This window comes from Penicillium manginii, assembly GCF_028828005.1.
Source record: "Penicillium manginii strain IBT 31320 chromosome Unknown utg000005l:1.0-5665137.0:1.0-5668048.0, whole genome shotgun sequence".
NCBI classification, from domain to species: Eukaryota; Fungi; Ascomycota; class Eurotiomycetes; order Eurotiales; family Aspergillaceae; genus Penicillium; species Penicillium manginii.
In genome coordinates, this window is record NW_026643106.1 from 4,611,898 (window position 1) to 4,637,855 (window position 25,958).

At 48.8% G+C, this 25,958-nt stretch overlaps 11 protein-coding genes across 11 annotated transcripts; 6 read left to right on the forward strand and 5 right to left on the reverse strand.

Annotated features, from left to right (window-relative positions):
- Positions 1–464: 464 nt before the first annotated feature.
- Positions 465–1,313, reverse strand: N7533_008046 (protein kinase; the record flags this gene model as incomplete). Its single annotated transcript, XM_057104696.1, has 1 exon — positions 465–1,313. The coding sequence occupies one exon, from the start codon at positions 1,311–1,313 to the stop codon at positions 465–467; it is 849 nt and encodes a 282-aa protein (XP_056959653.1).
- Positions 1,314–1,859: 546 nt separating this feature from the next.
- N7533_008047 (uncharacterized protein) lies at positions 1,860–3,614 on the forward strand (the record flags this gene model as incomplete). Its single annotated transcript, XM_057104697.1, has 4 exons — positions 1,860–2,252; positions 2,306–2,580; positions 2,865–3,497; positions 3,560–3,614. The coding sequence occupies 4 exons, from the start codon at positions 1,860–1,862 to the stop codon at positions 3,612–3,614; spliced, it is 1,356 nt and encodes a 451-aa protein (XP_056959654.1).
- A 796-nt stretch (positions 3,615–4,410) lies between these two features.
- Positions 4,411–5,356, forward strand: N7533_008048 (uncharacterized protein; the record flags this gene model as incomplete). Its single annotated transcript, XM_057104698.1, has 2 exons — positions 4,411–4,700; positions 4,777–5,356. The coding sequence occupies 2 exons, from the start codon at positions 4,411–4,413 to the stop codon at positions 5,354–5,356; spliced, it is 870 nt and encodes a 289-aa protein (XP_056959655.1).
- Positions 5,357–6,147: 791 nt separating this feature from the next.
- On the forward strand, positions 6,148–8,047 carry N7533_008049 (DUF4238 domain-containing protein; the record flags this gene model as incomplete). Its single annotated transcript, XM_057104699.1, has 2 exons — positions 6,148–6,233; positions 6,292–8,047. The coding sequence occupies 2 exons, from the start codon at positions 6,148–6,150 to the stop codon at positions 8,045–8,047; spliced, it is 1,842 nt and encodes a 613-aa protein (XP_056959656.1).
- Positions 8,048–9,102: 1,055 nt separating this feature from the next.
- Positions 9,103–10,878, forward strand: N7533_008050 (uncharacterized protein; the record flags this gene model as incomplete). Its single annotated transcript, XM_057104700.1, has 4 exons — positions 9,103–9,541; positions 9,600–9,740; positions 10,206–10,574; positions 10,664–10,878. The coding sequence occupies 4 exons, from the start codon at positions 9,103–9,105 to the stop codon at positions 10,876–10,878; spliced, it is 1,164 nt and encodes a 387-aa protein (XP_056959657.1).
- A 119-nt stretch (positions 10,879–10,997) lies between these two features.
- Positions 10,998–12,907, reverse strand: N7533_008051 (uncharacterized protein; the record flags this gene model as incomplete). The annotated part of the gene is made up of 5 exons (XM_057104701.1): positions 10,998–11,378; positions 11,455–11,787; positions 11,846–12,002; positions 12,063–12,572; positions 12,654–12,907. Coding segments are annotated over 5 exons (1,635 nt in total), but the record flags the coding sequence as incomplete, so codon positions are not given.
- A 619-nt stretch (positions 12,908–13,526) lies between these two features.
- Positions 13,527–15,137, reverse strand: N7533_008052 (MT-A70 family; the record flags this gene model as incomplete). Its single annotated transcript, XM_057104702.1, has 1 exon — positions 13,527–15,137. The coding sequence occupies one exon, from the start codon at positions 15,135–15,137 to the stop codon at positions 13,527–13,529; it is 1,611 nt and encodes a 536-aa protein (XP_056959659.1).
- Positions 15,138–15,465: 328 nt separating this feature from the next.
- N7533_008053 (uncharacterized protein) lies at positions 15,466–16,830 on the reverse strand (the record flags this gene model as incomplete). Its single annotated transcript, XM_057104703.1, has 5 exons — positions 15,466–16,032; positions 16,106–16,372; positions 16,450–16,498; positions 16,560–16,618; positions 16,684–16,830. 5 exons carry the CDS (start codon positions 16,828–16,830, stop codon positions 15,466–15,468), a joined length of 1,089 nt encoding a protein of 362 aa, XP_056959660.1.
- A 661-nt stretch (positions 16,831–17,491) lies between these two features.
- Positions 17,492–18,595, forward strand: N7533_008054 (cytochrome P450; the record flags this gene model as incomplete). Its single annotated transcript, XM_057104704.1, has 2 exons — positions 17,492–18,113; positions 18,237–18,595. 2 exons carry the CDS (start codon positions 17,492–17,494, stop codon positions 18,593–18,595), a joined length of 981 nt encoding a protein of 326 aa, XP_056959661.1.
- A 57-nt stretch (positions 18,596–18,652) lies between these two features.
- N7533_008055 (uncharacterized protein) lies at positions 18,653–19,480 on the forward strand (the record flags this gene model as incomplete). The annotated part of the gene is made up of 1 exon (XM_057104705.1): positions 18,653–19,480. One exon carries the CDS (start codon positions 18,653–18,655, stop codon positions 19,478–19,480), a length of 828 nt encoding a protein of 275 aa, XP_056959662.1.
- A 963-nt stretch (positions 19,481–20,443) lies between these two features.
- Positions 20,444–24,130, reverse strand: N7533_008056 (putative RNA binding protein Jsn1; the record flags this gene model as incomplete). The annotated part of the gene is made up of 4 exons (XM_057104706.1): positions 20,444–20,449; positions 20,520–22,675; positions 22,714–23,843; positions 23,913–24,130. The coding sequence occupies 4 exons, from the start codon at positions 24,128–24,130 to the stop codon at positions 20,444–20,446; spliced, it is 3,510 nt and encodes a 1,169-aa protein (XP_056959663.1).
- Between the last annotated feature and the right edge of the window lie 1,828 nt (positions 24,131–25,958).

Consider the following 25,958-nt stretch of genomic DNA (forward strand, 5'->3'; position numbering starts at 1 on the left):
TATCTATATCAATTCCATCTGCATTTGCCGCCGACTCGCGGATATCTCGAAAGGTTTCAGACAAATCCCCCCCACGAAACGATCCCCATAGATGATCTCTCGGAATTTTGAGAAACAATCTCAGCTTGCTCAGACTGGCCGCTATCAAATGCGGAGCCATCTCTATCGTAAGCAGATCTAGGTAAGGAAAAACAAGATATACGTCGAAGGTGACACGCTATATGAACCATACCAGCGTTTGGACATAAGCAGAAGGGACAGTCACGAGAGTATCCTTCATTACCAATTCGAAGATCGGTCACGGTAGTAACAGCATGCCTTGAAATCTCATGCGAGACCCAGTCGCTGAGTGTGTCATATTGTTGATCTGGATCTTTGCAGTCCTCGAAGGTGCAAATGTAAGGGCGCAGGTCTCGGAATACATGCGTTCTGCGCAAAGGTCAGTCTGCGCGTCTACTAGAGATTTAAAGGGGAAACACCAACTCCCAATCCCCCTTGTGAGCAGTTTTGCGTGGGCATATCGTGAAGCAGAACGGGCATTCAAACTCTTTGGCATCTAATTCAAGTAAAGGAGGTGGAGGGATTGAAACGAGATCACCACCTTTCTCATCTGCGAAAATGAGGAAGGTTTTTGTCGATATCATAGAAGCGATATCATCTTCTAATTTCACTTGCGCTTGATTCAACCATGTAGCCGTGGATGGTTGCGATGGAGCAGATTGAGGTCCGTCGGCGATTGGAAGCTCGCCTCTGTGGGGAATATGGACAGTCTGTGAATAACTTGTGACTGTCTTTTCAACAGATTTAGAATATTCCTTGTATTTGACGTTTCGTTTTCTCCAGTACCCGAATTGCTGCCTTCGTCGGGTATTTGCTCTTCCTAGACGCTGAACGAGATAGTGACTGTCAAGGTTCTCGGGCTTCTGATGACCAAAGGATCGGAATATCTCTGCGAGATGCTTCTGATCGAATGATGAATATACCTCGACGAGGTCGACTCCGGTGTCTGGATCCACTTTGGTGTACATCATCGCCTTAGAAAGTCCAAGTCTCATTGCAGGATTTCTAATCTTGAACGAAAGACTGTACAATCGGTCAACCGTCGTGGTGATGTTATTTAGACGTGCTTTAGTGAGCGATTCCTCCTGATACGACGAGAAATCCTCTTCCTCTTCGGAGTCGTCATCATCACTCTCTAACTCGCTTACATTCGGAGAAGACGCGGTGCAATCACCTAAAGCCTCTCTAACTATGGGGTTGATCAACCAGTAAGTACTTTGTTTCTCCGAGGAAGAGATGAGGAATACACACATTGCGATAGCTCAGCCTCCAGGTCCCGCAACAGCTTATAGGCGTACTTGAAAAGTGGCGGGGAGTCCCGGAATCGATAATCGAGAGAACTATGGCCGCCATGGTAAAGGCCAAGATTTACTGCCCACAACTGGAAGCGTTGTAGTTCGTTTGTTAGACGGTTTTTATCGTCATTGTTAACATCACTCAGTCCGTCTAGCGCCGTAAACAAGTTGTTGACTTTCTTCCCGGTTGTGACCAGAGAATCAATAGGCTCTGTATCCTCAACACTCATCTCTTGATTCTTTGGCCTGTCCGATCCATCAAAGGATCGACCACTCATACCTTGTAGGGTGCATATTATATGCTAAAGGGACAGGAGATAACTCAGGAATCCTCGCCTACCCCTCACTGTTGACGAGAAAGGAAAGGTGCAAGGACCAATTGCGCCTAGCCACGTGTGATGCAGCAGGCTGACTGTGAACCTCAAGTGTCAAACACTCATTCGATTTTAAGCCCCGCCTCATCATCTCCAGAACTTCCATCCTATACTGTGTTCCCTTCTCGTAATGAGCGGCTTTGAGGTTGTTGGCGTCGTTTTAGGTGCGATACCATTACTCATCTCTGCGATCGAGAAGTACAAAGCAACAAGCCAGCGTCTCAAATACTTCAAATACAAGGAGCCCTATATCGCGCAGCTAATACAGTCGTTGGAAGACCAAAAGTTCTTCCTTGAGTCAGACCTTTATATCCCACTGAACTCAACGCATCTGGAAGAAGACCAAATCAATCACCTATTATGTCAACCAAACCCGGATCTCTTCCAGGACGCCGAGATTTCTCAAGCTCTCAGAGAATATCTTGGTGATGGATATGCGCCATATCAGCGGGCGATGACTCGATGTCATCATATTCTGGTGCAGATAGCATGTAATATCAGTGGGCTAACATCCACGGCGCAAGTACGAGGTCACATATGAAGTTTATTTCACAGACTCGCTGATACGATAGTTAGGGAGATCTCTCAATGCTTATTCAGGCACATCCCATGAAAAACGGGAAATATGAACTCACCAAAAAGATAAAATTCAGTTTGCAGAAAGAAGACCTGGAAAAAAGAATCAAAGATCTTAACGACTCCACCGCAATGCTGCGCAGAATTCGAGAGACAAGTGCATTGAAGACGGACGTAACACTTCAATCTACCTCGCGAACGATCACAAAGTTTAACTCAGCCCTGAACACTGTTCAGAATTACGCACATAGATTATACTCGGCTATCTCAGATGGGTATGTAATCGATTGTCATCCAGAACATGAGACAAGGCTGTTTCTCCAGAGTCGATCGGCCCTCATGGAAAAGAAGAAGAAACGGCCAAGTCTCAAGAACGCGACTGTTTCATTCACAATGGCGTTTTCTCCAAACAATATCCCCAAGGGTCGGAATCATTCTACAAAACAGAAATAAAAGTACTGGAAGAAGAGGAAAATATTAATTGTGGTATTGCGGAGTATGTATTCCGAATACAAAATGCTAGTTGGGTGATGTACTAACACTATTTGATGGCTATCAGTACCAAAGCTAAAAACCGTACTGTGGTGACCATCAATTTACCCACGGTGCTGCCTAATCCACCTCCAATACAATTGGACAACCTGTGTCATTCTATACAACAAGCAACAGATGGCACACACTTCCTCGATCTCTATCTTTCGCAGGATAGTTGTCTATCCTACTATCACAAACCTCTCAATGCTGGAATCCATGAAGATATCACAAGAAGCCCAAATGATATCATATCCCTAGAACAAATTCTACAGAAGAAGTCGCAACAAAATGAGTATTCGCCCTTCCAGTGGTCCCTCAATCAGCGGATGGCTCTTTCATTTAACGTCGCATCTTCAGTCATGCAGCTTCATTCCACGCCGTGGCTCTGCTTTCCACTCACAAGTCAGACCTTGTGTTTCCCGCAAGATCCCGAATCCCCTACAGTCAAAGGAACAACGCAGTTTAGAGACATTCCTCAACCATTCATTCGTCAAAATTTCCTTAATGGTGTGGATGATCCAGCAACGAAATGCGCCTGTAATCCAAGACGCTCGATGCTTGAACTAGGCATTGTTCTATTGGAATTGTGGCATGCCAAATCATTCAGGACATATGCCACGGAGCAAGGTCTGGATTTAAATGATAACTTTGGCTGTCGGTATGATGTGGTAAAAAGCTGGCTTGACTTCAGTATATACCATATTCTACCGTTTTATCTAGAGGTTGTTACAAGGTGCGTCGAGTGCACTTTCGCAACCGATTGTGGAGCGTTTGATTGGAATGATATTGTGTTTAGAAAATCCGTGTGTGAGTATGTTTTGAAGCCACTTTGGGAGAATTGTACCGCGGAGTTCCGATGAGGTAGAGAAAAAGGCCTCAATTGTGTTTGGTAGCAAAAGAAACCGTTTAAGAATAGTCTTTGCCTTTAAGGAGGCCCAGATATGCTTAGAAACATGGTAGCATCAGGTGGTTACTAGTAATGCAAAACCTCTTACCAAGTGAACTTGTAGCTTTTTACTGAAATACCTGAGCAAGCAAATGACGCAAATGTGGCAGAGCCTCACAGGAACCAAATTCTCGCACTTATTTCCAGGGAAAGAGGTACGGAAGATCTCTACCTTTCCAAGCCGTCGATGAAACGTGGGGGCGAGAATGGCCGTGCTACTAGTGCTCGAGGGCTCCTTCATGCAGAATACAGGCCTGTAGATCTCCCTTCGTTGCCTCCACTTTCATTTTAGCCGTAAATACGAAACCGAAGGATTAGACCATTTAGGAAGGGATCCATCAAATTCTAAAGGGGAAATACTAGAAATACTAGCCCATACAATACATCAAGACCTAGTTAAGGAGGTTAGGCGGGATCATCATGAAGTGCGATAAGTCTCTGCTGTTGTCAGGAATGGCCACACGACGGCCCCAGGGCGGCCCCAGGACGGGGCCATTTCTCTCAACCAGAGAGCTCAATCTTGATCCACTCAGGGTCTTCACTTTTCACATCTCTTGTTCTTTCTTCAATCCTGCGGAGCGCGTTCGTTGTTGCGATCGCAAGCGACGCCAAGACCGCTTTCACCATGAGCACAACAATTGTCTCCACAAGTATAACCGAGACGGGCATTATTCCCTTGACAACGGCCTTCACGCCTCCGGATTCATGTGTCAGTAACCTGTGGCTCGCGAGTACCAGCGACAAGACATGGATGAACCTGGGACCCTTAAGCGACCATACTGAGTGCCTTCCATCCGGCTGGGCGAAAACGAGCTATTATTCCCCAGGGATATGCCCCTCAGGTTATGGGATTGCAGCCAGCGGTCTCGTGGATCATGGATCTGTTACCGAAACCCAGGCGACATGCTGCCCAACGTAAGTCCAAGTCCTCGCCAACTTGAAAAGCTCTATGCGGCATCATGATTGAAGCTAACACCTCCGGAATATTCAGACTAGATGGCCACACGTATGTAACCCGACCGGGAAAGTCATCGACAGTATCTGAGTCGATAGACTGTATATGGAGCCCTGGTCCGGATGTCACCACCGAATTCACATATACATGGACCGAAAACGATACTACGTCGAGCTCGACCACTGCGCTGAGCCTCAGTGAACATGTCAACGCGTATGGCGTCTATATCCGATGGCAGTCAACCGATAGCAGCACGCCTGCAACCAATACTGCGACTACTACCAGCGCGGCTACAATTGGAACAACCACCGGTTCAACCAGCGCAGCTGCTGCATCCTCGACCTCCACAGAATCGTCCGGCTCGTCAGGACTCTCGACGGGAGCCAAAGCCGGTGTTGGTGTCGGTGTAGCTGCCGGAGCAATTCTATTGATAGCACTTCTAGCGCTCTTCTTGATCCGACGACGACGGTCGAAGAACCAAGTCCCCCCACCAATCGAGATGCCGACAGAACATTCACAGCCTGCACCGCAGCATTTCGTGGAGCTACCTGCAAATAACGATACGCCAGAGTTGGACTCGGACAACCTGAGAAAATATGAGAATCATTCATTCTAGTATTCTTTCGGGATTAAATTTTACTTACATACCATACTCATACCTTAGCGTGTATGCTTTTTTTTTTCGTTCTCAATGACCTAGCAGCCTAGAGAGGCTACTGAATTCCACGGTACTATTAATGCCAATTTATACATTTTTTCTGTTCAAGTTTATATGGTTCAAGAAAAATGGGTTCGGCCAGAGACCGGTCGTAGTATTAAGCTCCGGGAACCTCATATCCATTTCCGGGCAGTATCTATGTACGACTGGAGTTGGTTCTAGCACAATGGCTAGCCGCCTCATTATCTAGAAGTGCTGTATATCTATCTAGGCGCTGATACTAAGATGACTAGTCCGAGTCTCAGACTCCACGACAAATATAGACTGCGCCACATTACATTGTGATTTGCAGCAGATTAGCCGCCTGGCTACATGTCACCTCTGGATTCGCCCACGTAAACATCTGCCAAAGACAGAGCTTGCTGATTTGCTGAAAGATGTCACAAATACATAGCTCTTCCATTGCATGCGGAAATTATTCGCGCTGACCCCGCCCCAGGGTTAATTCTTCTACTGCGAATTGATTTCACGCACCCCTTATATCTGACACCTCGCTGTGGTCCGGCCCTGAACGTTAAAAATTCCAGTTCACAACTTATCTTTATATGAATATTCTGCTTTATCGAGCCTCTAGAAACTAAAACTGGGCCCCAAAATATTTGCCGTTTGACCCTCGATCCAATTTTATCAAATTTCTATTCAGTCAAGTAACCAATCCATTTGATCAACGAAGCTTTCTAGACTTCAATATGTCAGTCCTCACCAAGCAGTACCATCACTTTATCCCTCAATTTATTCTCAAACAATTTGCATATACCGAGTCGCCAACCAAAAGGTTTGACCATAAATCATTCCGGGAAGCTTGTGACTTCTTTCTGCTCACAAAACTCTAGTTCCGGAAACGGAGATGGCCTTTTGAACCTGTTTGACCTTAAAACCGGACAATTTATCATCGAAGAGGTCAAAAGGTCATGCGGAATGTACAACTTGTATTACATGGAGGATGACCCGAAACATATGAGAATCGAGGATCTTTTCAGCGTCATAGAGGGACACACGAGCGAGATATTTTTCAAGATCAGAAATGCCGCAAAGGAAAAACTAGACCATGTCAATATCCTCGAGAAGGATATTCACATTTTATTCAAGTTTATGATTCTCTCCTTCCGACGCTCCAAGCAGTACCGAGACGTGATGCAAGATCAATACCGTGAAAATGACTTTATGTTTCAGCGCCTCTTCGAGGCATCGCGAAAGGAGGGTCGATCCAGCGATCCGGGACAAGTATGGCTTGAGCAAATACTCTATATTTTGAAAGCGAGCCACGAGGACCTTCTTGCAGATGCAGAGCATCCTAGTGATAGCATTTCTAAAGCTAGTGCGCGGACCTACAAGCACTTTGTCGAGAATTACGCCCTTCAGATCTGGCACGCGGCGGATGGCTACGAGTTCTTTCTCAACGAGAGTCTCTGTGGCTTTGAGGGCGATACGCAATCGTTCCTGGGAGCAGAAGTAACCGACCACGGGCCTCAGCTCATGTGGATGACCACAGATGACATGATACACGTCATTCTCCCTATAAGCCCGGCACTTGCTGTCGTGTTCTGTGAAGAATCAAGATGCTGGGAGTCGCCATTCGCTGATGCCATAATTCGACACGACAAGACCTACCCGCAGAATAGTTTACTTGCAAATGCACCACACAAGGATATTGTCACTGGCCAGGTACCAGCCAAGAGGAAAGGAAGGAAGCGATGGCCTGCGACAGTAGACTGGAAAGTCAGTATCGGCAAACTTTCGCAACAGCACCATCAAGTCATCACGTCCTACTCTCTCAGTCAGGCTCGCTCAATCGTCATCTTCAACAGTCGAGCGCGATTTGTAAAGGCTCGAAAGCAACTAGAAGTATTTGCCAAGCAAAGAGAAGAAGTTTGGAAGAGGCAGGGAATTCGATATTCTCCACATAATGGGCAGCAACCTGCTCATGAAATGACGGAGCTTAGTCCAGAGCGGTTGGACAGGATGGTTGATAACCATTTATCTGCCTTGGACGAGGTTCTAAATATCACAAGAGTCACTCAGGAAACCCCACCGCGAAGCAAGGAAAATACTTTGAAATTCTGGTTCGCTTTCAATGCCATTCTATCATTTGTGACTGCAAACACAGGGTCCCCTGAGGCGGTTCCCATCATGAACCCCAGTTTGCTAGCAGGATTTGAATCCCTTTATCCTCCAAAAATACCAGAACACAAGGATCTTATTATCATGGACTTTGCCGACTTTCTTGACTACGGCATTAGCGAAGCAACATTTACCCAACTTACTTCCAAAATCGAACAAACGATCTCGGAATGGATCACAAAGTTTTCCTTCCTGGCTCCAGAGCTCGAGAAGTATGAGGAATTGTTTGGACTTGTTCTGGGATCCATGATCCCGAAAGTTGATGGATCAGAGCAGTCCTACCCTCCAGCAGATGATCTCCACAGGCGCCCTTGCTTCAAAGCAATCTTCGGGGCAGCTCAGACATTCGATATATTGAGATGGATGTTCGAAGAGCGACAAGATATTCTAGCAACCTTTGTTCAGCGGTGTGCTGTACCTTTGAAAGATTCACGGCCCAACCTCATTCGCATGCGTGCTAGGAGATAATTATATCGTTACACCTGTTATCTTCGATCTACTATGCTGAGTATTATCGGAGAGGGTGGCACTTTGACTACGAACAGATTTAGCTCCTTATTGGATAGTTATCTGGAGAATGTCTATTGCTTCTTGGTTTGCTCATTTATTCCTTTGTGTTTCTTATTCGCTGAGTTAGTGACTGGTCCTATACATTGGATATTGTTGCCTGGGTGGTCTGCAAAAGGTACTACATGGGTGTTGTCCTGTCTTTTTGTCTATTTGTCTATTCACAACCTCAAATTCGCGGAACGGCTCTCTATCTTATCACGTACGAAAACAGGCTTTTCAAAAGAGAGTCTTATAACCATATCACCTTGAAGTGGGGATACTAAACTTGAAAGATATAGTAGAGTTTTTGAGTAACGAGGAAAGGGAGGTGGGCCCTCGAGGTAACTACAGTGGTGTTGATAAAGCCTCCGGCCCCTAGATTAACCGCCAGCAGCACCGCCTTTCTATTATATCCTACCATATCCCTTAGTCGCGTACAGCGTAGTTCGTGTATGAAGCTGTATACATTATTTCCGAGGCAATCAATAGAGCTAATGGCTGTTATACTAAGCTTTTGTTACTGAATGAATTTGATCATGATTTTTAGGGGTTTAGTACTGCAGATTCAATAGCAGAAACTTTCTGCTATTTAGTGACAGCCCTCTCAAAGGGCTGTCTATTTGGGGTTCATAGACTTTAGTACCTAGGTAGCGCATGTGTGTGGCAGTTTCACTGATTTCGAGACACTGTAACTCTATTGCTAAATTATCTTTATTTTAATTATTATCCCATTCCAAGGTTGTCACTGCGGGGAAGCTCGTTGTATCGCGTGGGCATCAGACCAACCCAATTTGGCAAACGCGTCATGGCGCGGGAAGAAAAACAAAGGGATACATCTCAAACCTCCTCCACCGCTTTCGATCTCTTCAAGTTATCGAGCACCTGGGCGAGCGAAATATCGAATTGAATCGACTTGAACTGGCCACTCAAATTTTCCACTAGCGACATACTCTCTACTTGGATATTTCAAGACCATGCCCACAATGGCAGACCCCGTTATCGATGGCTCGGAGCGTTTACAAGATGCAATCGACCGCTTATCAACTAGAAGGCTGGCACGCCTGTGTCAAAATCTTTGCGCCAAAAATCCATCCGCGAGAACATTTTTCGAGGCCCATCTTTTCGTGGAAGAAGACAAAGTTCCTGGTCCAAAGCTTCCCGAGCCAGAGAATCTACGGCCATTTGGTCACAAACCCGGCCCTGAAGATGAAAACGATGACGATGACGAAGAGAGTTACGAGGACGACGGAAATGATGGAGATGACAAGGAGAACGAGAAATCAGTCGCAAGTGAACCTGCCCGCAAACCAAAGAGCCTGAAAAGAATCAGACCGCGCTTTGCTGTCTGCACAAACTGCAAAGAAGAATTCGACGTCGCGGAAAATACGCAGGAAAGCTGTAACTATCATTCCGGTATGACCCTCAACATCCCCTGGAAGGCTTCAGCCATGATGCTAATCTTAAATTACAGGCAAATCTTATCCGGATCAAGATTTCTTTGCCGATCACGACGAAGATTGTCACGGAATCATCGATACGGACGAAATGCGGGAAGAGTACCCAGATGGCTTTACCTACGCATGCTGTGACCGCAATGGCGAGGAAGTGCCCTGTATGCAGGACTGGCATATTCCAACGGACCCCGAGGCCGCAAAACGGCGTCTCATTCAGCGTGGGGGGCCTTATAGACTTTCACGAGTTGTATCCTCGCGGCAAGCCTTGTTACTTAAACACTCACAGCCAGTTAAATCCTGACACAGATATCAACAGGAGCTAGATGGTAAGTTAAAAATTTAGACCATTGAACCGAATCCAATGAGTGTACTCCATACTAGTAACCACTCGTTGTTACCGTGGGAGAGAAGATCCACCAGTAATTGCAATGAGATCCTTCATCTGTGTGCCAGTGTGTACATACAGTACTGCCAACGCGTCGCGTCGCGCGAAGAAAAATTGATAGCTCTCAAAATCCATCAGTTCAATATGTAATCCGAATCGTCAAAACAAGTCAACTACACTCATAGCTTCCGCGTCAATATTTTTTGCGTTTCTTCAAATATATCAATCTCTGCATTAGCAATGGCAGATACCGTCGACGCGACCCAACTCAGCCATGCAATCGGCCGCTTATCATGGGCAAAGCTAGTACAAATGACTAGATTACTCTGCGAGAAAAATGATGCCGTCAGAGATTTCTACAAGGAAAGGCTTTTCGTGAATGAACAGGACGTGCCCCAGCCGAGTACACCTCGCTCGCCCGACCGGTCGCCTAGTCCCAGTGAAACAAGCGATGATGAAAATGAGGCTACGCCTCCCCCTGCCCCAGCCCCGAAACCCCAAACTACAGGGCCTAAAAGGTCTCGGCCACGCTTTGCTATTTGTATAAACTGCAAGACTGAGTTTGATGTTATGACGAATGCTCCGAAAAGTTGTCAATATCATTGGGGTGCGTATTCATCAATGACTACAAACATCTCGCTTCGGCTATTTGATCCCCTTATAGCTATGAATTTTCTTAAATAACTCTATGAATAGGCGAAGCCGAAGTGGATGAGGAGGCGTTTGCTGACCATGATGAGTTTACCCACGGACCTATGGATACGGAGGATAACCGAGAGGCCTATCCCGATAAATTCGTCTACAATTGCTGTGACCGCACGAGCGACGAGGAAGGCTGTACTACGGATTGGCATAGGGAGACAGACGACCTGATGAACAAGAGGTTCAAGATGATGACAGGGGGTCTTTAAGGACTCAGCCTTGATATTTCTCTCATATGGAAACCAAATCAAAATTGAATAAATGCTGTACTGAATTCAAACGCTTTTATGCATTGTATCGTGTATGTTATTAGTTGAAGGATTCACCCCTTTCCAATCTCCTTCGGCGAAGCCGGAGATATCGTAGAATCCTCGATTACCGAGGGATTCACACTAGCACTCTTTTCACTGTAATCACTCCCATCCCTTGTCCCCTGTTGATCCTGATCATCGGGACCATCTCCACCCTGAGTACCGATAGTTAGAAAAGGGACCATAAAAAGCGAGACACCGGCTGCCGCCGCAGAAAACCAGAACGCCGATAGATAAGGGCGAATAGCCGGTGTAGATGCGGTCATTTGATGGGCGACAGCACTATTCACCGAAGTCGCTATGCCAAGACCCAAATTATTGCACAGCTTACTGACGGTGTTGAAGATACCGCCAGCGATGGATTGTTGGGATGGCGGTAGTGATGACATGACGTACATCTATTAAACATTAGCAACCGGGGAAAGAAAGACAATCGCGGACCCAGGGGTCCGATTCGCCTTGGAGAGTACTCACGTTCGTGACGTTGAATTGGATATCGGCGCCCACAACTACAAGTACCAATGCCGGGAAGATATATGCCCAGTAGATGGCGTCTTCTTTCATGAAGCTCAAGATCAGGAAGGAGGCTGTATATGCCAATGCGCCGATACCTGTTAAGAGCTTGTTGCTGACACGGTGCAGGATCAAGCCGCAGACCACGTTGACCAAGACACCGCTGACTACCATGGGAAGTAGGCGTACGGTGATATCAAGCGCGGTGAGGTGTTTGATTTCTTGAAGGTAGAGTGATAGGTAGAAAGTGACGGCTGAGAAGCCCATGAAGCCGAGACAGAAAGTTGCCATAAGCTGCCAGAATGTAAGTTATGTCTCTTATTAAAAAGAGAGTAGGAAGAGCGACACATACAAGGGAAAAATTGCGATCTTTCCACACCCATAGAGGCATCAATGGGTCCTTTGCGACTGATTGCCAGTAGATGAATGCGACGAGAAGAACGATACCGACGATAAAAAGGGCGAGCACATAGCCCGTTCGCCAGCCATCGGGAGCATCACCAGCCAATCTGATAATAAGTTAGCAGATGATCCAATATTAAAGAGAATGAGGGGGCAAAGCAACGTACGAAAGCGAGCTGGAAAAGAAAGCAAACCCAACAATAATCAGCGCCGTGCCCAGCAAATCGAACCGCTGAAGCTCCTTCATGCTCAGAGGCGTCCGAGCAAAGCCATCCGGCGGCACAGTCCAAATCGTCAACGCAGTAAAGATAGCATAAACGACCGCGAGAGCCCAAAACGATGCACGCCAATTATACTCGTGCGATGCGACGCCAGATATAATCATGCCGCCAACGAAGCCGAGCGGGTTGCCCGCGGAGAAGCAGGCAAATGCGAGATTCTTTCGTTTGGAGGGTTTTTCATAGACAGCGCCCAACGCCCCGACGGCTGGTGGAACAACAGCTGCGGCGAAGAGGCCTAGGACTCCGGAGAAAACGTCCATGTAGATTGCGTTCGTGGCGAAGCCTGCGACTAACAAGGCCAGGGTAAATCCCGCCATACCGATAATGAAGAGTGCTTTGCGCCCGAACATATCGGCTAGTTTGCCGAATGTGAGTAAGAAGGCGCCGCTGGAGAGACTTTATCGGGGTGATCTGGTCAGTAATTAAGTTTCTTTTTTAGATAGTTTTAACGTGCAACATATAGATCGCAGTACTCACGATGCACCAGCATTAATCCAAGTAATTTCCGCCGAGTTCATGTTCAAATCCGAACCGATCGACGCTGTCACGCCGACGATACACCCTTGGAAGAAAGACTGTTGGCCAATAGCCATTGTCGCCGTTAAAACGAAAAGGCATTCTTGGAGGGTCGAGTTGAAGCATGCCGGGCGCATAGCAGCGGGTTTCTCTGCGATAGCCACTTGCGGGCCTTTCTCTTGGTCGGATTGATCCATTGGCGCGGCCGACGCCATGGCTAAGGATGAGGCAGGAAACGACTCAGACTGAGGTCGCAACTAGTCACAGAAAAAGAAAGAAAAGAAGAAGAAGAGAAGGAAAGGAAAGCAAACAAACAGGGGCTCCGAACAGCCACGCAAGCCCAAAAAAAGACCGACCACGGAAAAGCCGATTATCAAGCTGAAAACAGCCGATCCGACTTGCGATGGGCCGAGATTTAGCCGCCCTTGTAAATAATGGTGATTAAATTCAGATTTGACTTGATGGGACCAGCATTGGATTATATTCCAAGGTGATAAATTGATTTTGACATCTCGTTACGATCTCTCTGCGTGATGCGAAGTTCTGTCACCGCAATTGCTGAACAATCGGCCGTGAGTCAGCTGCGGCCAGTTTCCGCGCCTTTGACGTGCTTCAAATCTTGGATCGGGCCCCATTGAAATCCGCCTAATGTCCAATGGCTGTTATTCTGATAGATAAGATCTACTTTAGTCTGCGGGGAACTCCCTGGTTGCACGAGCTCCAAAATATTTGACCGATCATGATCGGAGGGTTGGCTTCCCCCCTTGCTTCGGGGGTCGATTGACGTGGCATTGTCGTCCAAGCGAAATAGTAAAATACATTATGTATTCAAATTTATTCATCAACCCAACATTTCGTGTCATTAAACTTGAGCACCTCATTCCCACAAGCCCACCATCCCGCCGTCAAATTACGCGCAAACACCTCTAGCGCAGTGTACGGCCAAACACGGGCCGAGTCCTGACCCTGAGAAGACGGGGAAGAAACCATTCCCTGGAAGAAAATTCGCTCAAAAAGTTCTCGCAGGTTCGGTTTACGCGAATGAATGTCCGGCACGGCTGCAATTACCCGTCTTGTAATATTTTTGCCAGTCGGAGACAAGGTCTGGAAATCGGGTTCCGAGTTCGTTCCGAAGGATGCCCCTCCGTCCGCGAATATATTATTTGATGCAGGGGAGGGGTGGGAGGAGGAAATGGAAGATTGGTTCGTCACATTATTATCTCTGCGTCCAATGACAAGGATCTCATATGGCTTTCGCCAAAGTGCATCGACTGGGCAGATTGGTTCCCCTCTAGCTGTCACTTTAATCCATATCCATTCTTCAGAGACATGGAAGCCGGAGGTAGAAAGGATGCTGTAAGCTACGCGTCTTGCCTTTTCGGAATTTGTGATCCATATTGCGGCGATCGAGTCTCGATTTTGGAGTTGGGTCGGACTGGGTTCTTGTGTTATGGTTGGAGGCGATATCGCTTGATATGCATGGGCGTGGAGAATATCCGCCAGTCTTTGCGTAAGAATATCCATCTCCGCGTAAGGATGCGTTTGGTAATGTCGGCTTCGTCGAACAGATTTGTTTGGCCAGGGCGGGTCAAAGAGTAATAGATTGAATTTTTGATCTTCCGGCATGCCGGGAATGACTCCCAGCGGTTGTACACACTCTATCGGCGTCGATAAGGGAAGATTGCCAATGATAAAATTCGACTTTGGTGGAATGATGTATTCGGTCGAGGCTGAGACTCCTGTCTCATCCCTTGGCGAGATTGATAAAGTCGCAGGCTCACATGATGGATTTTTCACGATGGTGTCTAATTCCAACATCGAGGAAAAGAGATTGGGAGAAGTAGATGATAGGATCAATGGGGCTCCTAGTCCTGATACACACTCATCCAATGACGAGGTATCGCAAAGCTTGTTCCAATGCGCAAGGTCATATTGGTGCACCGAGTCCGCCCGCGGCCTTTTCTTCGAAGTTGAGGCAGAAGTCGAATCACACGTCCCAGAGTCTGCATTCACAGAGACACTAGGAGTATCCTCTTCGACGTGTCGGGGAAGACACCAGTGCTTTTCGGCCCGTAGGGGTACAAGCTGTTCCCTAATGATCCCCAAAGCATGTTGCACAATAGGCGAAATAGCTGCGTGGAAGACACGCTCGCTCTCCGGGATCCGAGCTAGAACCTTCGCACGAGCAGAATCTGATTTTGGCTCTGTTTTCGATGGATATGGGGCCCCGAGTGGCGTTTTTGAAAGAAGAAACCTTTTTTGTGCATGCTTGTTATCTTCTCCTGCTGCGGGCTCTGGCGGCCCGCTCGATGGTGCGCAAGATTGTAGTTGATAGGAGCTCAGAGTTTGCGCCTGGGCGATTGAATGAGGGGTGTCGAGAACAAAGATTGTTTGAGATTGATTTGAGAAGAGGGTTGCGGACTCTTCTTGTATGGGCATGGTCATGTTATGGCTGCATTGTTAGTGATGGGCTGGGCTTTGCAGGGTTGAAGTTGAAGTTGATTGGGGCGGGAAGCTTTGGAAGCGGGTGGAAATACCACATGCAGTCATTGGAGTACACAATCATCAATCGGCGCCATTTACAATAGAACAAATCGGAGGCTGGCTTTAGCATATGAGCTATATTAAGTATGGATAAATCAGCTATATCTCGACTGGATTTTTAGGTGTCATTTTGGCTGCCACACAATGTTGATATCACTGGCTAGCAAGCATTCTATTGCCTTATTATTCAGGCGAAACTGCCTATTTAGGACTAGCCGAAGTGGCTCTATCAAAGCAGAGAGACTCGCCCTTCGATCTCAATCTTTGATATACCCCACCGGAATGGGATAACGGTATACCATCGGTCTATTACCAGTTTCATGTCTGTTTTGAGAAATGATGAGTTTCTTTCCGAACCCCCCCACTCATCACTCCCAGGTCCTGTAACCAAATTATTTGTCGAAGACGAATCCGGATCTACCTCCAACTCGCTCCTCTCGCTTGGGCGTGCTTTCCTCCCAAGCGATGACAAGTGAACAGAGCTTGTGTGATCCGTCCCTTTTAACGAACCGCTGACGTGCTTGAGCCAAACTGCCTTGAGGGACGGCACGTTTGAGGCCATGATAGCAACATTCAACTCAACCGCCGAAATAATGACCATTTCGCCGAGGATATAAGTGAAGTCGGGATCGACTGCAAATCGGTGGAGGATAATGACGCGCAAGCAGGAGACCACGACCGCGATGCCACCGACGGTGATGGTGGCTATGATACCCAATCGACGCATCACGGTTGCTTGGATATTCCAGAGGGGCCGGATGGGGAGGGTGAGGACAATGAAGTCCATTAGAATACACTAAGTCAACAGATTAATTATACTCTTTTTTTCCTTCTCCTCAAAGTTGAATATCCCGCGAGCTGAGACTCACCAGCGCGACAGGCACATAGTATGTTACTGATGTTGGCAGGCACTTTGCGTCTGGGTATGCTGCCGCGTTCCAGAAGGCTGCCAAGGGCATGCATTGAAGACAATAAAGCAGCCACAGGGCGATGGTGATCAGAACGTTCAGTCCCATTGTCGCGTATACTCCGTAAATGAAGGATGTCATGTTTGTCAGCCGGAGATAGAAGAGCAAGAATCCTGTCTTGATGGCGAATTGCATCCAGATGTATACAATTTCTTCTGCAAAGAGAAGCTACACGTAACCAGGCAGAGTTAGATTCAATTGAGATTTTCTGAATGGAATATCAGAACAGGATTGTTCGAACATACCTTTGCAAGAATCAATAAACTTGTGGGGTCAGTCGTAGAGGAGAGGTGACTATCGAATTGGATTAGAAACCATGTCAGGCCTAACTGACTCCAGTGCACTGGGATCATACATTCCACCCCCGTAGTGAAGAAACGCCGAGAATAACCCTTGCTGTGCGGTGTTGCAGACCTACAAAACGATCGTATCAGATTATTGAATGCTTCACCTCATCAAATTCACGACAGCCCACTAACCAGCACCATAACCATCCACCAGTCATCTTTTCCAAAAGCCTGTATAATCCATCCTCGCGAGTAGATCCGGAAGCAGGTCGTCAACGTCGAGAGCGCCCAGAAAATGAAAGAAACAGCATATGCAGCCGGCTGCAGAGTCTCAAACATCTTTTACGGGCATAAAACCATCACGAGGGGAAAAAAAATAAGCAATAGAACCAAGGTTAGAGTACGGATAACCTATGTCTTAATCTAAATTAAAGCAGAATCCAGTACGGAGTACCCAGCCCAGTTGAAAGACTAGACAAGAATAGCAAGCACATTCTGCAGCGCCTTCACGTTCCTGAAATCCTTTAGATCCTTCTGAGCCTTCGCCAACCGTTAGATCAGACACATAGCTCATTGATGGCAGATCAAATTCCCAAGTAAGCCAAACAGCCCCCTTTTCCCCAAACATGACAGCTTAACGGACAGATCCTATTCGGCATCTCGAGAGGCAATCCGCCCCGCCCCGCCTCGTTTCGAGGGTATAGACCCGGTAGTCGACCGAGAGCGCGGCACATAGTGCCTGGTAGCTCCAAACTAATGCAGCCTAGATCCATCGTGGCACCAAAGGATCGGTCCGCCTTCCCCCGCGGAAACGACAGCTCGCAGGAACCAATGGCCTTTCACCCTTTACTTTTCACCGGTGTTTGATCATCGCTCCATGAAGAGGGGACGAAAAAGGAAAAATCGGTTTAAAACTGCGAGGATCACCTCAGCCTTAGTCGACAGACTAGCCCTGGTCGAAAATGAATGTGTAACATAAACCCCCCCTGAGTAAATGACAATGGCCGTGGCAACGACCCTCTCATCCCTGCTGAATCCAGCTCCCAATCCCTTGGGTATCGCACCCACCTTCCTGGTCCTCGGAATAGCATTTCACCAATGCATCCGCACCACGGAAATTGACAATCGAATCAAGTCGCTCCTAGCCTTATACTCCGTCGTCTGGCTCGTCCTATGCGCCAGCTACATCTATATCTACTCCGTGGGAGTCCTGTACGCGATTGGATCTGCACTATTCGCAGCATGCAGCTTCAATATTGGCCTCACGATCAGTATCCTGGTCTACCGGGCTTTCTTCCATCGCCTGGGACATTTTCCGGGGCCTTGGGATGCTAAATTGAGTCGGTTAGCTCTGGTGAAACGGGCAATTAATCGGACTCAGTACCATCTGGATCTGCAGGAAATGCATCAGAAGTATGGCGACTTTGTCCGCACCGGACCGCGTGAGATCTCGATCAATCGGCCATCCGCTGTTATGGCAATTAACGGGCCCCAATCGTCTTGTTTGAAAGCTCCTTGGTATAGCCATGTCTCCGACGATGTCACTCAGATATCTTTGAATTCTACTCGTGATCCACAGGTGCACCGTCGCAGGCGGAAGGCTTGGGATCGTGGTATGAAGGGTATGTATAGTTTCCAACCAAGGCGAGCAGAACGAGCGGCCCTCCATTTCCTTTCCTTCCAGTTGCTCCCATTCCCGACTTGGTACTTCACTTCTTAGCTAACACTATATCGAATCCGAATAGCACTGCCATCATATGAACCAAGAGTCCAGCACAAAGTCAACGCCCTAGCAACGCAGATCCGCTCACGGCTGAACAAACCCCTCGACATTTCGCAATGGACGATGTACCTCGCATTCGACGTGATGGGACTAGTTGGATTTTCCGAAGATTTCCGCCAACTAGAAGACGGCACCGAACAGGCCGCTATCAAAGAACTGCATCAGCAAATGCTATTCCTGGGCATTTTGAAATCCGCGCCTTGGATTCTGACTATCCTCGGTTTTATCCAGGGTTTAGTTGGTGAATACGGTCAATTCATGACTTACTGCGCGGACAGAGTCGGGGAAAAGAAAGAGGTAAGCCTGAATCCAGCAAAGTAAATTCTCTTTTGCATCAGTGGTGATTTAACAAACACGCTATAGCAATGGAAGGCAAAAATGGCCGACAAAGGCGACGACAACACGCCGAAAGATGTCATTTCCTGGCTCGTCAAAGCCCTCTACGAAGAAGATCAAAGTGCCCCGCCAGGCCACCAAGCACTAAACGAAGACGGCCGTCTAATGATCATAGCCGGAAGGTCCGTCTATATCCAATCCGATCCTCAATCCTACCTCTTTCAATCTCTCCGCAAGAAAACCCCCCTAACAACCTTCCTTCACCTCTCCAGTGACACGACAGGCACAACCCTAGCCCACGCCATATACTACCTAACCAAAAACCCACACGCCCTCCAAGCCCTACAAAAAGAACTAGACACCTTGTCCACAACCGAACCATTCACAAACGACAAACTCCAATCCCTCCCCTACCTCGACGCAGTCATAAAAGAAACCCTCCGCCTCAAACCCGCCGTGCCCAGCGGCCAACCAAGACTAACCCCATCAACCGGCCTGCAAATCGACGAAGTCTGGATTCCGGGCAACACAATCGTCGTGATACCGCCGTACGTCCTGCAGCGCGATGAGCGGTGTTTCCCGTCTGGCGAGGAGTTTATTCCCGAGCGCTGGATTGACTCGGAGAAGCGGAATTTGGTGAAGCATGATGAGGCGTTTTTTCCGTTTCAGGTTGGGAGGTATGCGTGTGTGGGTAAACAGCTTGCGCTTATGCAGCTGCGTGCTGTGATTGCGCGGGTTGCGGTCGAGTTTGATATGGGGTTTGCGGAGGGGGAGGATGGGGTTGGGTTTGATCGCGGGTCGATGGATACGTTTACTTTTACGTTGGGCGAGTTGGGGGTGGTTTTTAGGGAGAGGGAGAGGGGGAGGTAGGGGAGGTATAAAGGGACTCTGGACTTGAGGCCAACTGGAGGTTCAGAATTGCCACGGAAAGACTCAGAAAACTTCAAGTTGATAGTTGGAAGCCGACTCGGATACCAGAATTACTACAGGAACTTGATATGTATTAATAACTAATTATCTAACGGTTTGTAGTCTACTAGCTAGTGCTAGGCAATCTTCAACAATTTCGGAAGTAAAAAAACATACTGGTTCTTCATAACACTAATTCCCGAAAGTACTCTACAACTTCGGGATATTCAAGTTCAATTAACCATCTGCCGCGATCAACACATTACTTCTTACTAGACACCTACATTAAAACCCGGCCCGAGTCCACGCTGGAAAAAGTATCCATTTCATTCCACTCCTTTCTCCACAGCCACCGATGTAAATTCTCTCAGATAGCCAGATCAGAAAGCCCGATGTTTAAAAAGTCCCATTCCATACACAGGAGGGGCAGCAACGGCAGAATTCGCTTCGCAATAAAAAAAAAGGAAATTGAAGATGGGGGCTTTGATAGATAGATAGATAGGTAGTATGTGTCTTGCCATCTGCCTTCCCCGTCATCAGGACACTTGGAACTTTTTCTCCTCCCAGATTTCGATTTCCTCCATTTCCAACCAAGATCCTCCCCGTTCACCTCCCGGGCTCTTCCCCAACGTCGAGTTGGCGATCCAGCGTCCAAACAAGAGAGGCAGGGAGCAAAGGAGATGAGGGAATTGGGGAAGGGAAGGGAGCCTTGGTTGTCCACGTCACATAGCTAAAAACCCGCTGAATCTCATGATAGGAAAAAGAACAGAGAATAAAATGGCCACAAATAAAGCGAAGAGAAGAGAAAGAAGGAAAAAAGAAAAAGAGAAATGTCGAAAACGAACAAAATGAATTTATACATGTAGATGGAAGCAGGTTGAGAAGAAAAAAAGAAGAAAATTCAATTAAAATCATACGCGAAGATCAGCGCTAGAGTCGTTGGTTAGTGAGAATGTTCTTTCAAAGCCAAGCTGGGTTTCTGGGGTAGGGGGTAACTCACCCGACCACGTCGGCCTCCACCAGACTGCCCCTGCACTGGCTGTGCCTGGGCGTAGTACTGCGGAGGATATTGGTACATCTGGGCAGGGTTGACAACTGGGCTGAACTGCTGCGGGGCATAATTTGACTGGCCGAGAATAGGACCGCCGGGGCTCATCTGGCCCGGAGCTGCGGATAGAGGGGCCTGCTGAGTCTGCAGTGAACGCAGGTTCTCGACAGAAGGTGATCCGCCTGGGTAACCGTAATTGGCACCAGGCATACCCTGGTACATTCCACCGGGAGACACGCCACGACTCTGTGCAGCAATGTAGCTTTGGTACTGAAGTTGTTGTTGCTGCTGGGAGAGAGACATGTTGGGATCCTGGGGGAAGCCGCCGTTGACGCCACCGAGGCCGTTCAGAGAGCTTCCAAACCCATTGATGCCGTTGCTGGCATACGGATCAAGTGGTGGACCGTTGTTTTGGTCGGAGGACATTGGACGTGAGCCATCTTGGCCAATCATGCCAGTAGAGAACTGCCCGCTGTACTGTCGCTCCAGAGTCGGCTGGGTGGGGAAGTTTTGGCTGCCGTGGCGGGAAGACTGGCGGTGTTGCGACTTCTCGGGGGTGGAGGAGTGGCTGGCACCGTGATCACGGCTATGGTGTTCACGTCCGCTGCCACGAGAGGAGAGACCCACCTCGTCCATAAGGCGCTTGTATCCCTGGCTTGGGGAAGCCTTCAATTTGGTCAAAACCTTAGAGACGTTCTTAACCACCTCCGCGCGCATGGACTCGTCGAAGAATGGAGTAGTCAAAACCTTGAAGATCAAAGTCGCACCAGAGGTCTGGTCGCTCAGGATCTGTTCCAACACTTCATCACCTGGGCTGAAGAAAAGGGCCTTGAGGACGATATCCCGGGCCTCGGGCTCGTTCCGCTGGTTGATAACCTTGAGAACAGTGAGGTAAGCAACCTTGTGAGTACACAGGTGTACCAGGTGAGGAACAAGTCTTGGCGCAAGAACAGTACGACGACGGGGGAAGGTACATGTGTCGAGGAACCAGGTGAGGAGTAGAGCGCCATTGGCGTTGGTAGCCAACTGGACGCTGTGGAGGGCAATAGCGGCGGCAAGTGTTCGTTGTTGATCCTTTGATGCATGATGGCTTTCCAGACAGGCCCGCATCGCGCGGGCGCCAAAGCGACCTTGAGAAACCTCCCACATGCGGCTCAGCATGGCCTCAAAGATGAAATCGTTGAACGGGGTGCCAAATCGCAGACAGCATTGCAGCACGTAGTTTCCGTACTGATCCAAGAAAAGCGGGACACAATAGGGACGGAGAGCATCCACAATCATATTCATCTGAGCCGGGCTCTTTGCGACATCGATGATCTTTTGCGCGGCCCAAGTTCCGTTCTTGTGGACACCAATTTCAGCAAGGTGACGGGAGATCTGTTCCAGCATCTGCTCCTTGGTAGCCTCAGAGCAGAACTCGAACAACTTCTGAACGACAGTGTTGCCGAGGTAATCAGAGGCTAACTCGGCAATTTCTGGCAGCATGGCGCCGGCAGTTTCTTCGATCTCTTGGATCGAGCAAGCGCCGTTGTCAATGCGCTTGCGAATATCACGTAGACGGGGTGCATCAAACATGCGAGTCTGGCTGGGCTCTGGGATCGGTGGGATTTCATCCTCAAAGGCCTGGAATGCAATGGACTTCTGGATACTGTTGGTGATTTTCAGGGTGTCATCATCACTAGCTCCAAATTCCTTGACCATCTCCACCATCTCAGGCAAAAGCTCAGAAAGATCAGCGATATGTGGCACGGTGCCGATATTATTCGCCTGGTCGACGTTGTCGGAACCAAGCTTGGATTTGAAGGTTGGGTCGGGAGTGGGCGAAGACTGGATGCCGTTGGCACCAGGGGTTCCAGCAGCAGAAGCACCGGGGACCTTGGCATAGCCAATTCGAACAGGGCCAGCACCTGGGAAGATTTCCTTGCCATTGAGAAGCGACTTGGCCTGAACAGCACTCTCGATACGCTCGAAGTTGACAAAACCGCAGTTCTTGTGAGTGAGCACGCGCGTGGACTCGATTTTTCCGTACATGCCAAAAATGGCCTCGAGAGAGGTCACCGTCGTTGAAACAGGAATACTTCCAATCCACAGGCACGAGTCGGGCCGTCCTGGTTGTTCTCATCGACCATCTCGCCTGGCCGAATACCCACACCGGGGCCACCAGCTCCGAGGCGCATCATTTGAACCGCATCGGACAACTCATCGTATTCGCCATTCTCCGAAATAGGGAGATCGGCAGCACTGAAGGGATTATCACCGAGGCGGGATGGGGTAGCAAGGTAGTTTCGGATAGATGCTCGTTGAGGGGGAGCCTCCAAAATGCCAGCAGTGCGCGCACGAGGTCGGCTAATGCTCGCATGGCTAGTAAAGGCCTGCACAGCCAAGTTGTGTTGGTGGATTTGCGCCTGAGTGGCAGCAAGTTGGGCAGCCGTCGCAGCGGCAGAGGGGGTGAGTGTGCCCGAAGGAAGTTGAGAGTAACGGCTCTCATACTCCAGGTCCTCGTCATCGGCGTATTTTTCCTTCGCGTTCACTGAGTATGATCGGAATCGATTATTATTCTTCATCATCGCCAGCTCAGCCAGGAGCGGCGGCAGAGCAGATGCCTGCTGCTGTTGCTGTTGCTGTTGCATAAGAGCCTCCATTGATGGCCGCGCAAGAGTCGCCCTCGCCTGCTGGGGAGTCTCCGCGAGACCCAAGTAATCTAGGGTCTTCACATCCGAGTCGGTCAGGCCGTCCCTCGAGAAGGATGACTGGCTTGGCGAAGTCGGGCCTTCGGAGGACCGAATGCTGGTCAAGGTGGTGGCTCGTTCGCGGCCAGTTGACCAGTTGGTAGAGAACAAGGACGGACCAAAAGGACCGCCTCCACCCAACAGACTGCTCCGTTGAGGCATCGAGCCAGCTCGAAGACGTGAAATCATGGCCGGGTTGGGCGCACCGGCAGAGGTCGTGACTTGAACACCAGTATCAATACCGGATACACCTGGGGGTCTGAACGGGCTGGTGGAGGGGGTGGGTCGGGAGGTCTGCGATATGTACGGCTGTTGAAGCTCCATCTCGTTGAGTGTGGTCATGGGAGGGAAACGGGAAGGGACAGTGCCTGCTCGTGCTCGGCGTCCAGAGCCAGACATTTGGCCACTGGTAGTCGGGATCAAGTCCGGGAAGCTATCCTGGCTGGGCGACTCAGGGATGTTTTCGCGAAGTGGGGTTGAGTGACCACTGGTGGGAGGACCCCAAATGCTGGGAGAAACACCTTCTTGGGCTTGAATCTCGCGGGCACTGTTGAGCGATCAATCGTCAGTCTGCGCCCACATTCCACATCACTCATTCTGGCAAGATGGTACTTACCGCTTCGGGTATAGACGAGTTCCCAGTTCGTGGGAAGGGGATCCAGCCCCAAGCCTCGCAGAACCGATCGAGCCGGACGGTCCGAAAGGTGATTTGGAGGCGCCAGACCCAGGCATGTCGCTGGGAGAACTCCGCCCTGTCGAGGAACCCGACAAGGGTTGGGAGGTGGGGATGTAGTTATAATTCATCTGGCTATCGGGGCGCGAAACCGGTAACATGGCGGGATTGTGTTGTCTGTGAGCCTTGCGGACTGGTCAACTCTCAATCAGTCTTTTCGCTGTATCGCCCCCTTCTCCTGAATATCCGAATGAAATCTGAATCGATCAGTTGAGAGTAGGTGTCCTGTTTAGACGCGGCGGTTCGTCGTGACCATGTGGTTGGTTCGATCCGGCAGCTGTGGCGTAGGATGAAACGAATGGCCTTCGGATGGTGATAGGCAATCAGAGCAGGCCTGTGAGGATGAAAAGAAAGACAAAGTTTAGAGTGTGATTGATTCAGGCAAGGTGGCTGTTTGGATTCATGCAAGAGAGGGTTGGTTTGAGGTGGTGCGGATACGGGGGTAGGAGGGGTTCAACCAGGCGCTTCCAAGGATCAGATCCAGGGAATTGTGGCGAGGAAATTCAGCAGCGCGTTGATATGAAGAGATACTCACAGGTAAGATGAGAGTGATCGTCGTAGGAGGTGACGCTGAGGGTAGGATGATGTCCGATTCAAGTGCCGAACCGAACGGATTCGAGCCGTCAGGAATCCCCGGTTGTTTTGCTGCTAACTCACACACACGCTCGCTTTTACTAGTCGTCAAAAGGGTGCTGAGAAAAGGAGATGCATAAGAATGAAAAGAAGAGCCAGCAACAAGGAGTGTTGAGGATTCAAAATCAACGGGACCGAAGGGATCGAGGTGGCTGGAAGAGAGGAAAGAGAGAGAGAGGGTTAGTTTGCGCGGCTCCGGGAAAAGGCGAGGAACCAAAGAAACCACGCGGGGCTCCAGGAGAAGGAGAAAAACATTCACTAACCAGGATAGACTCACACCGGAACTAATGCAGGTCGAAAAGGAAAAGAAAAGAAAAGAAATAAAGAAAGAAGTGAGGATGGAAAGTAATTCAAGGGGAGGGTGGAAGGAGAAGAAGAGAGAGAGACTGGAGATGTTGGGGAGCTGGCCGGATGTCAGGGAGTTTGCTGTGGTTGGTGGAGTGCCCTCTTCAGCTTCAAAAATTCCACCTGAGTTTTTATCAACTGATGTAGAATGAGAGTCTACAGGCATTGATCATAGGCATTGATGATTCTATTTCTATGCTTTGTTGACATCTCTTTCCCTCTCTTCCTCTATAGTTTCTAGTTTGTTTCTACATTATCCGCAAGGTTCGTTCGGGAATCGGCAGTGCTACCGGTGGATAAACACAGCCCCATCGATGTCATAGACCCAACGAGTCCTCTGCTTGGAACCCTAGCGACAGAGAGGAGAGATATTGAGGTAGAGACAAGAGATATATATAGGGAAAAGATGCCCTGCTGGAGAGGACCCTCGGCATTCCGACCAACACGCAGCACCCGGTGGACACTCGGAGGAAAGCCCTATCTGTCATGGAGAGACAAGCGCGTCCAATTTTGAGCATTCAGTCTTTGACGTGGAAACAAAGCAAAGGCCCCGCATTCCCAGTGCGTCATGCCTCATGATGTCTGAAGTCAAGGAAAATTGCAGTGCAATCCCATGATATGTACGGAGTACGGAGTGTGTCTGGGAGGAGCGTGATGCAATTGCTCATGCAAGGGACCTGACTGGTCGACCTGATCCGAAACCGCGGAGGATACTGTTTTTGAGGAGTAGCGCGCAAGGGATGGGTCAGGTACGTGTCCTTGCCCTAGTGTTTACTGGGACGTGGAAAATGGGTGTCAACCGGAAACCGGAGTTGGATTGTCCGGAGCAACAAGCTATTGTCATGGCAGTGGTTAACGCCGGCCTCCAGGTCTGTCGAGACAGAGAAGATGTGATCAACCTGAATTGGCTTTGGGGGAGCTTGGGCTGTCTCAACTCTCGGAGAGAGTCCG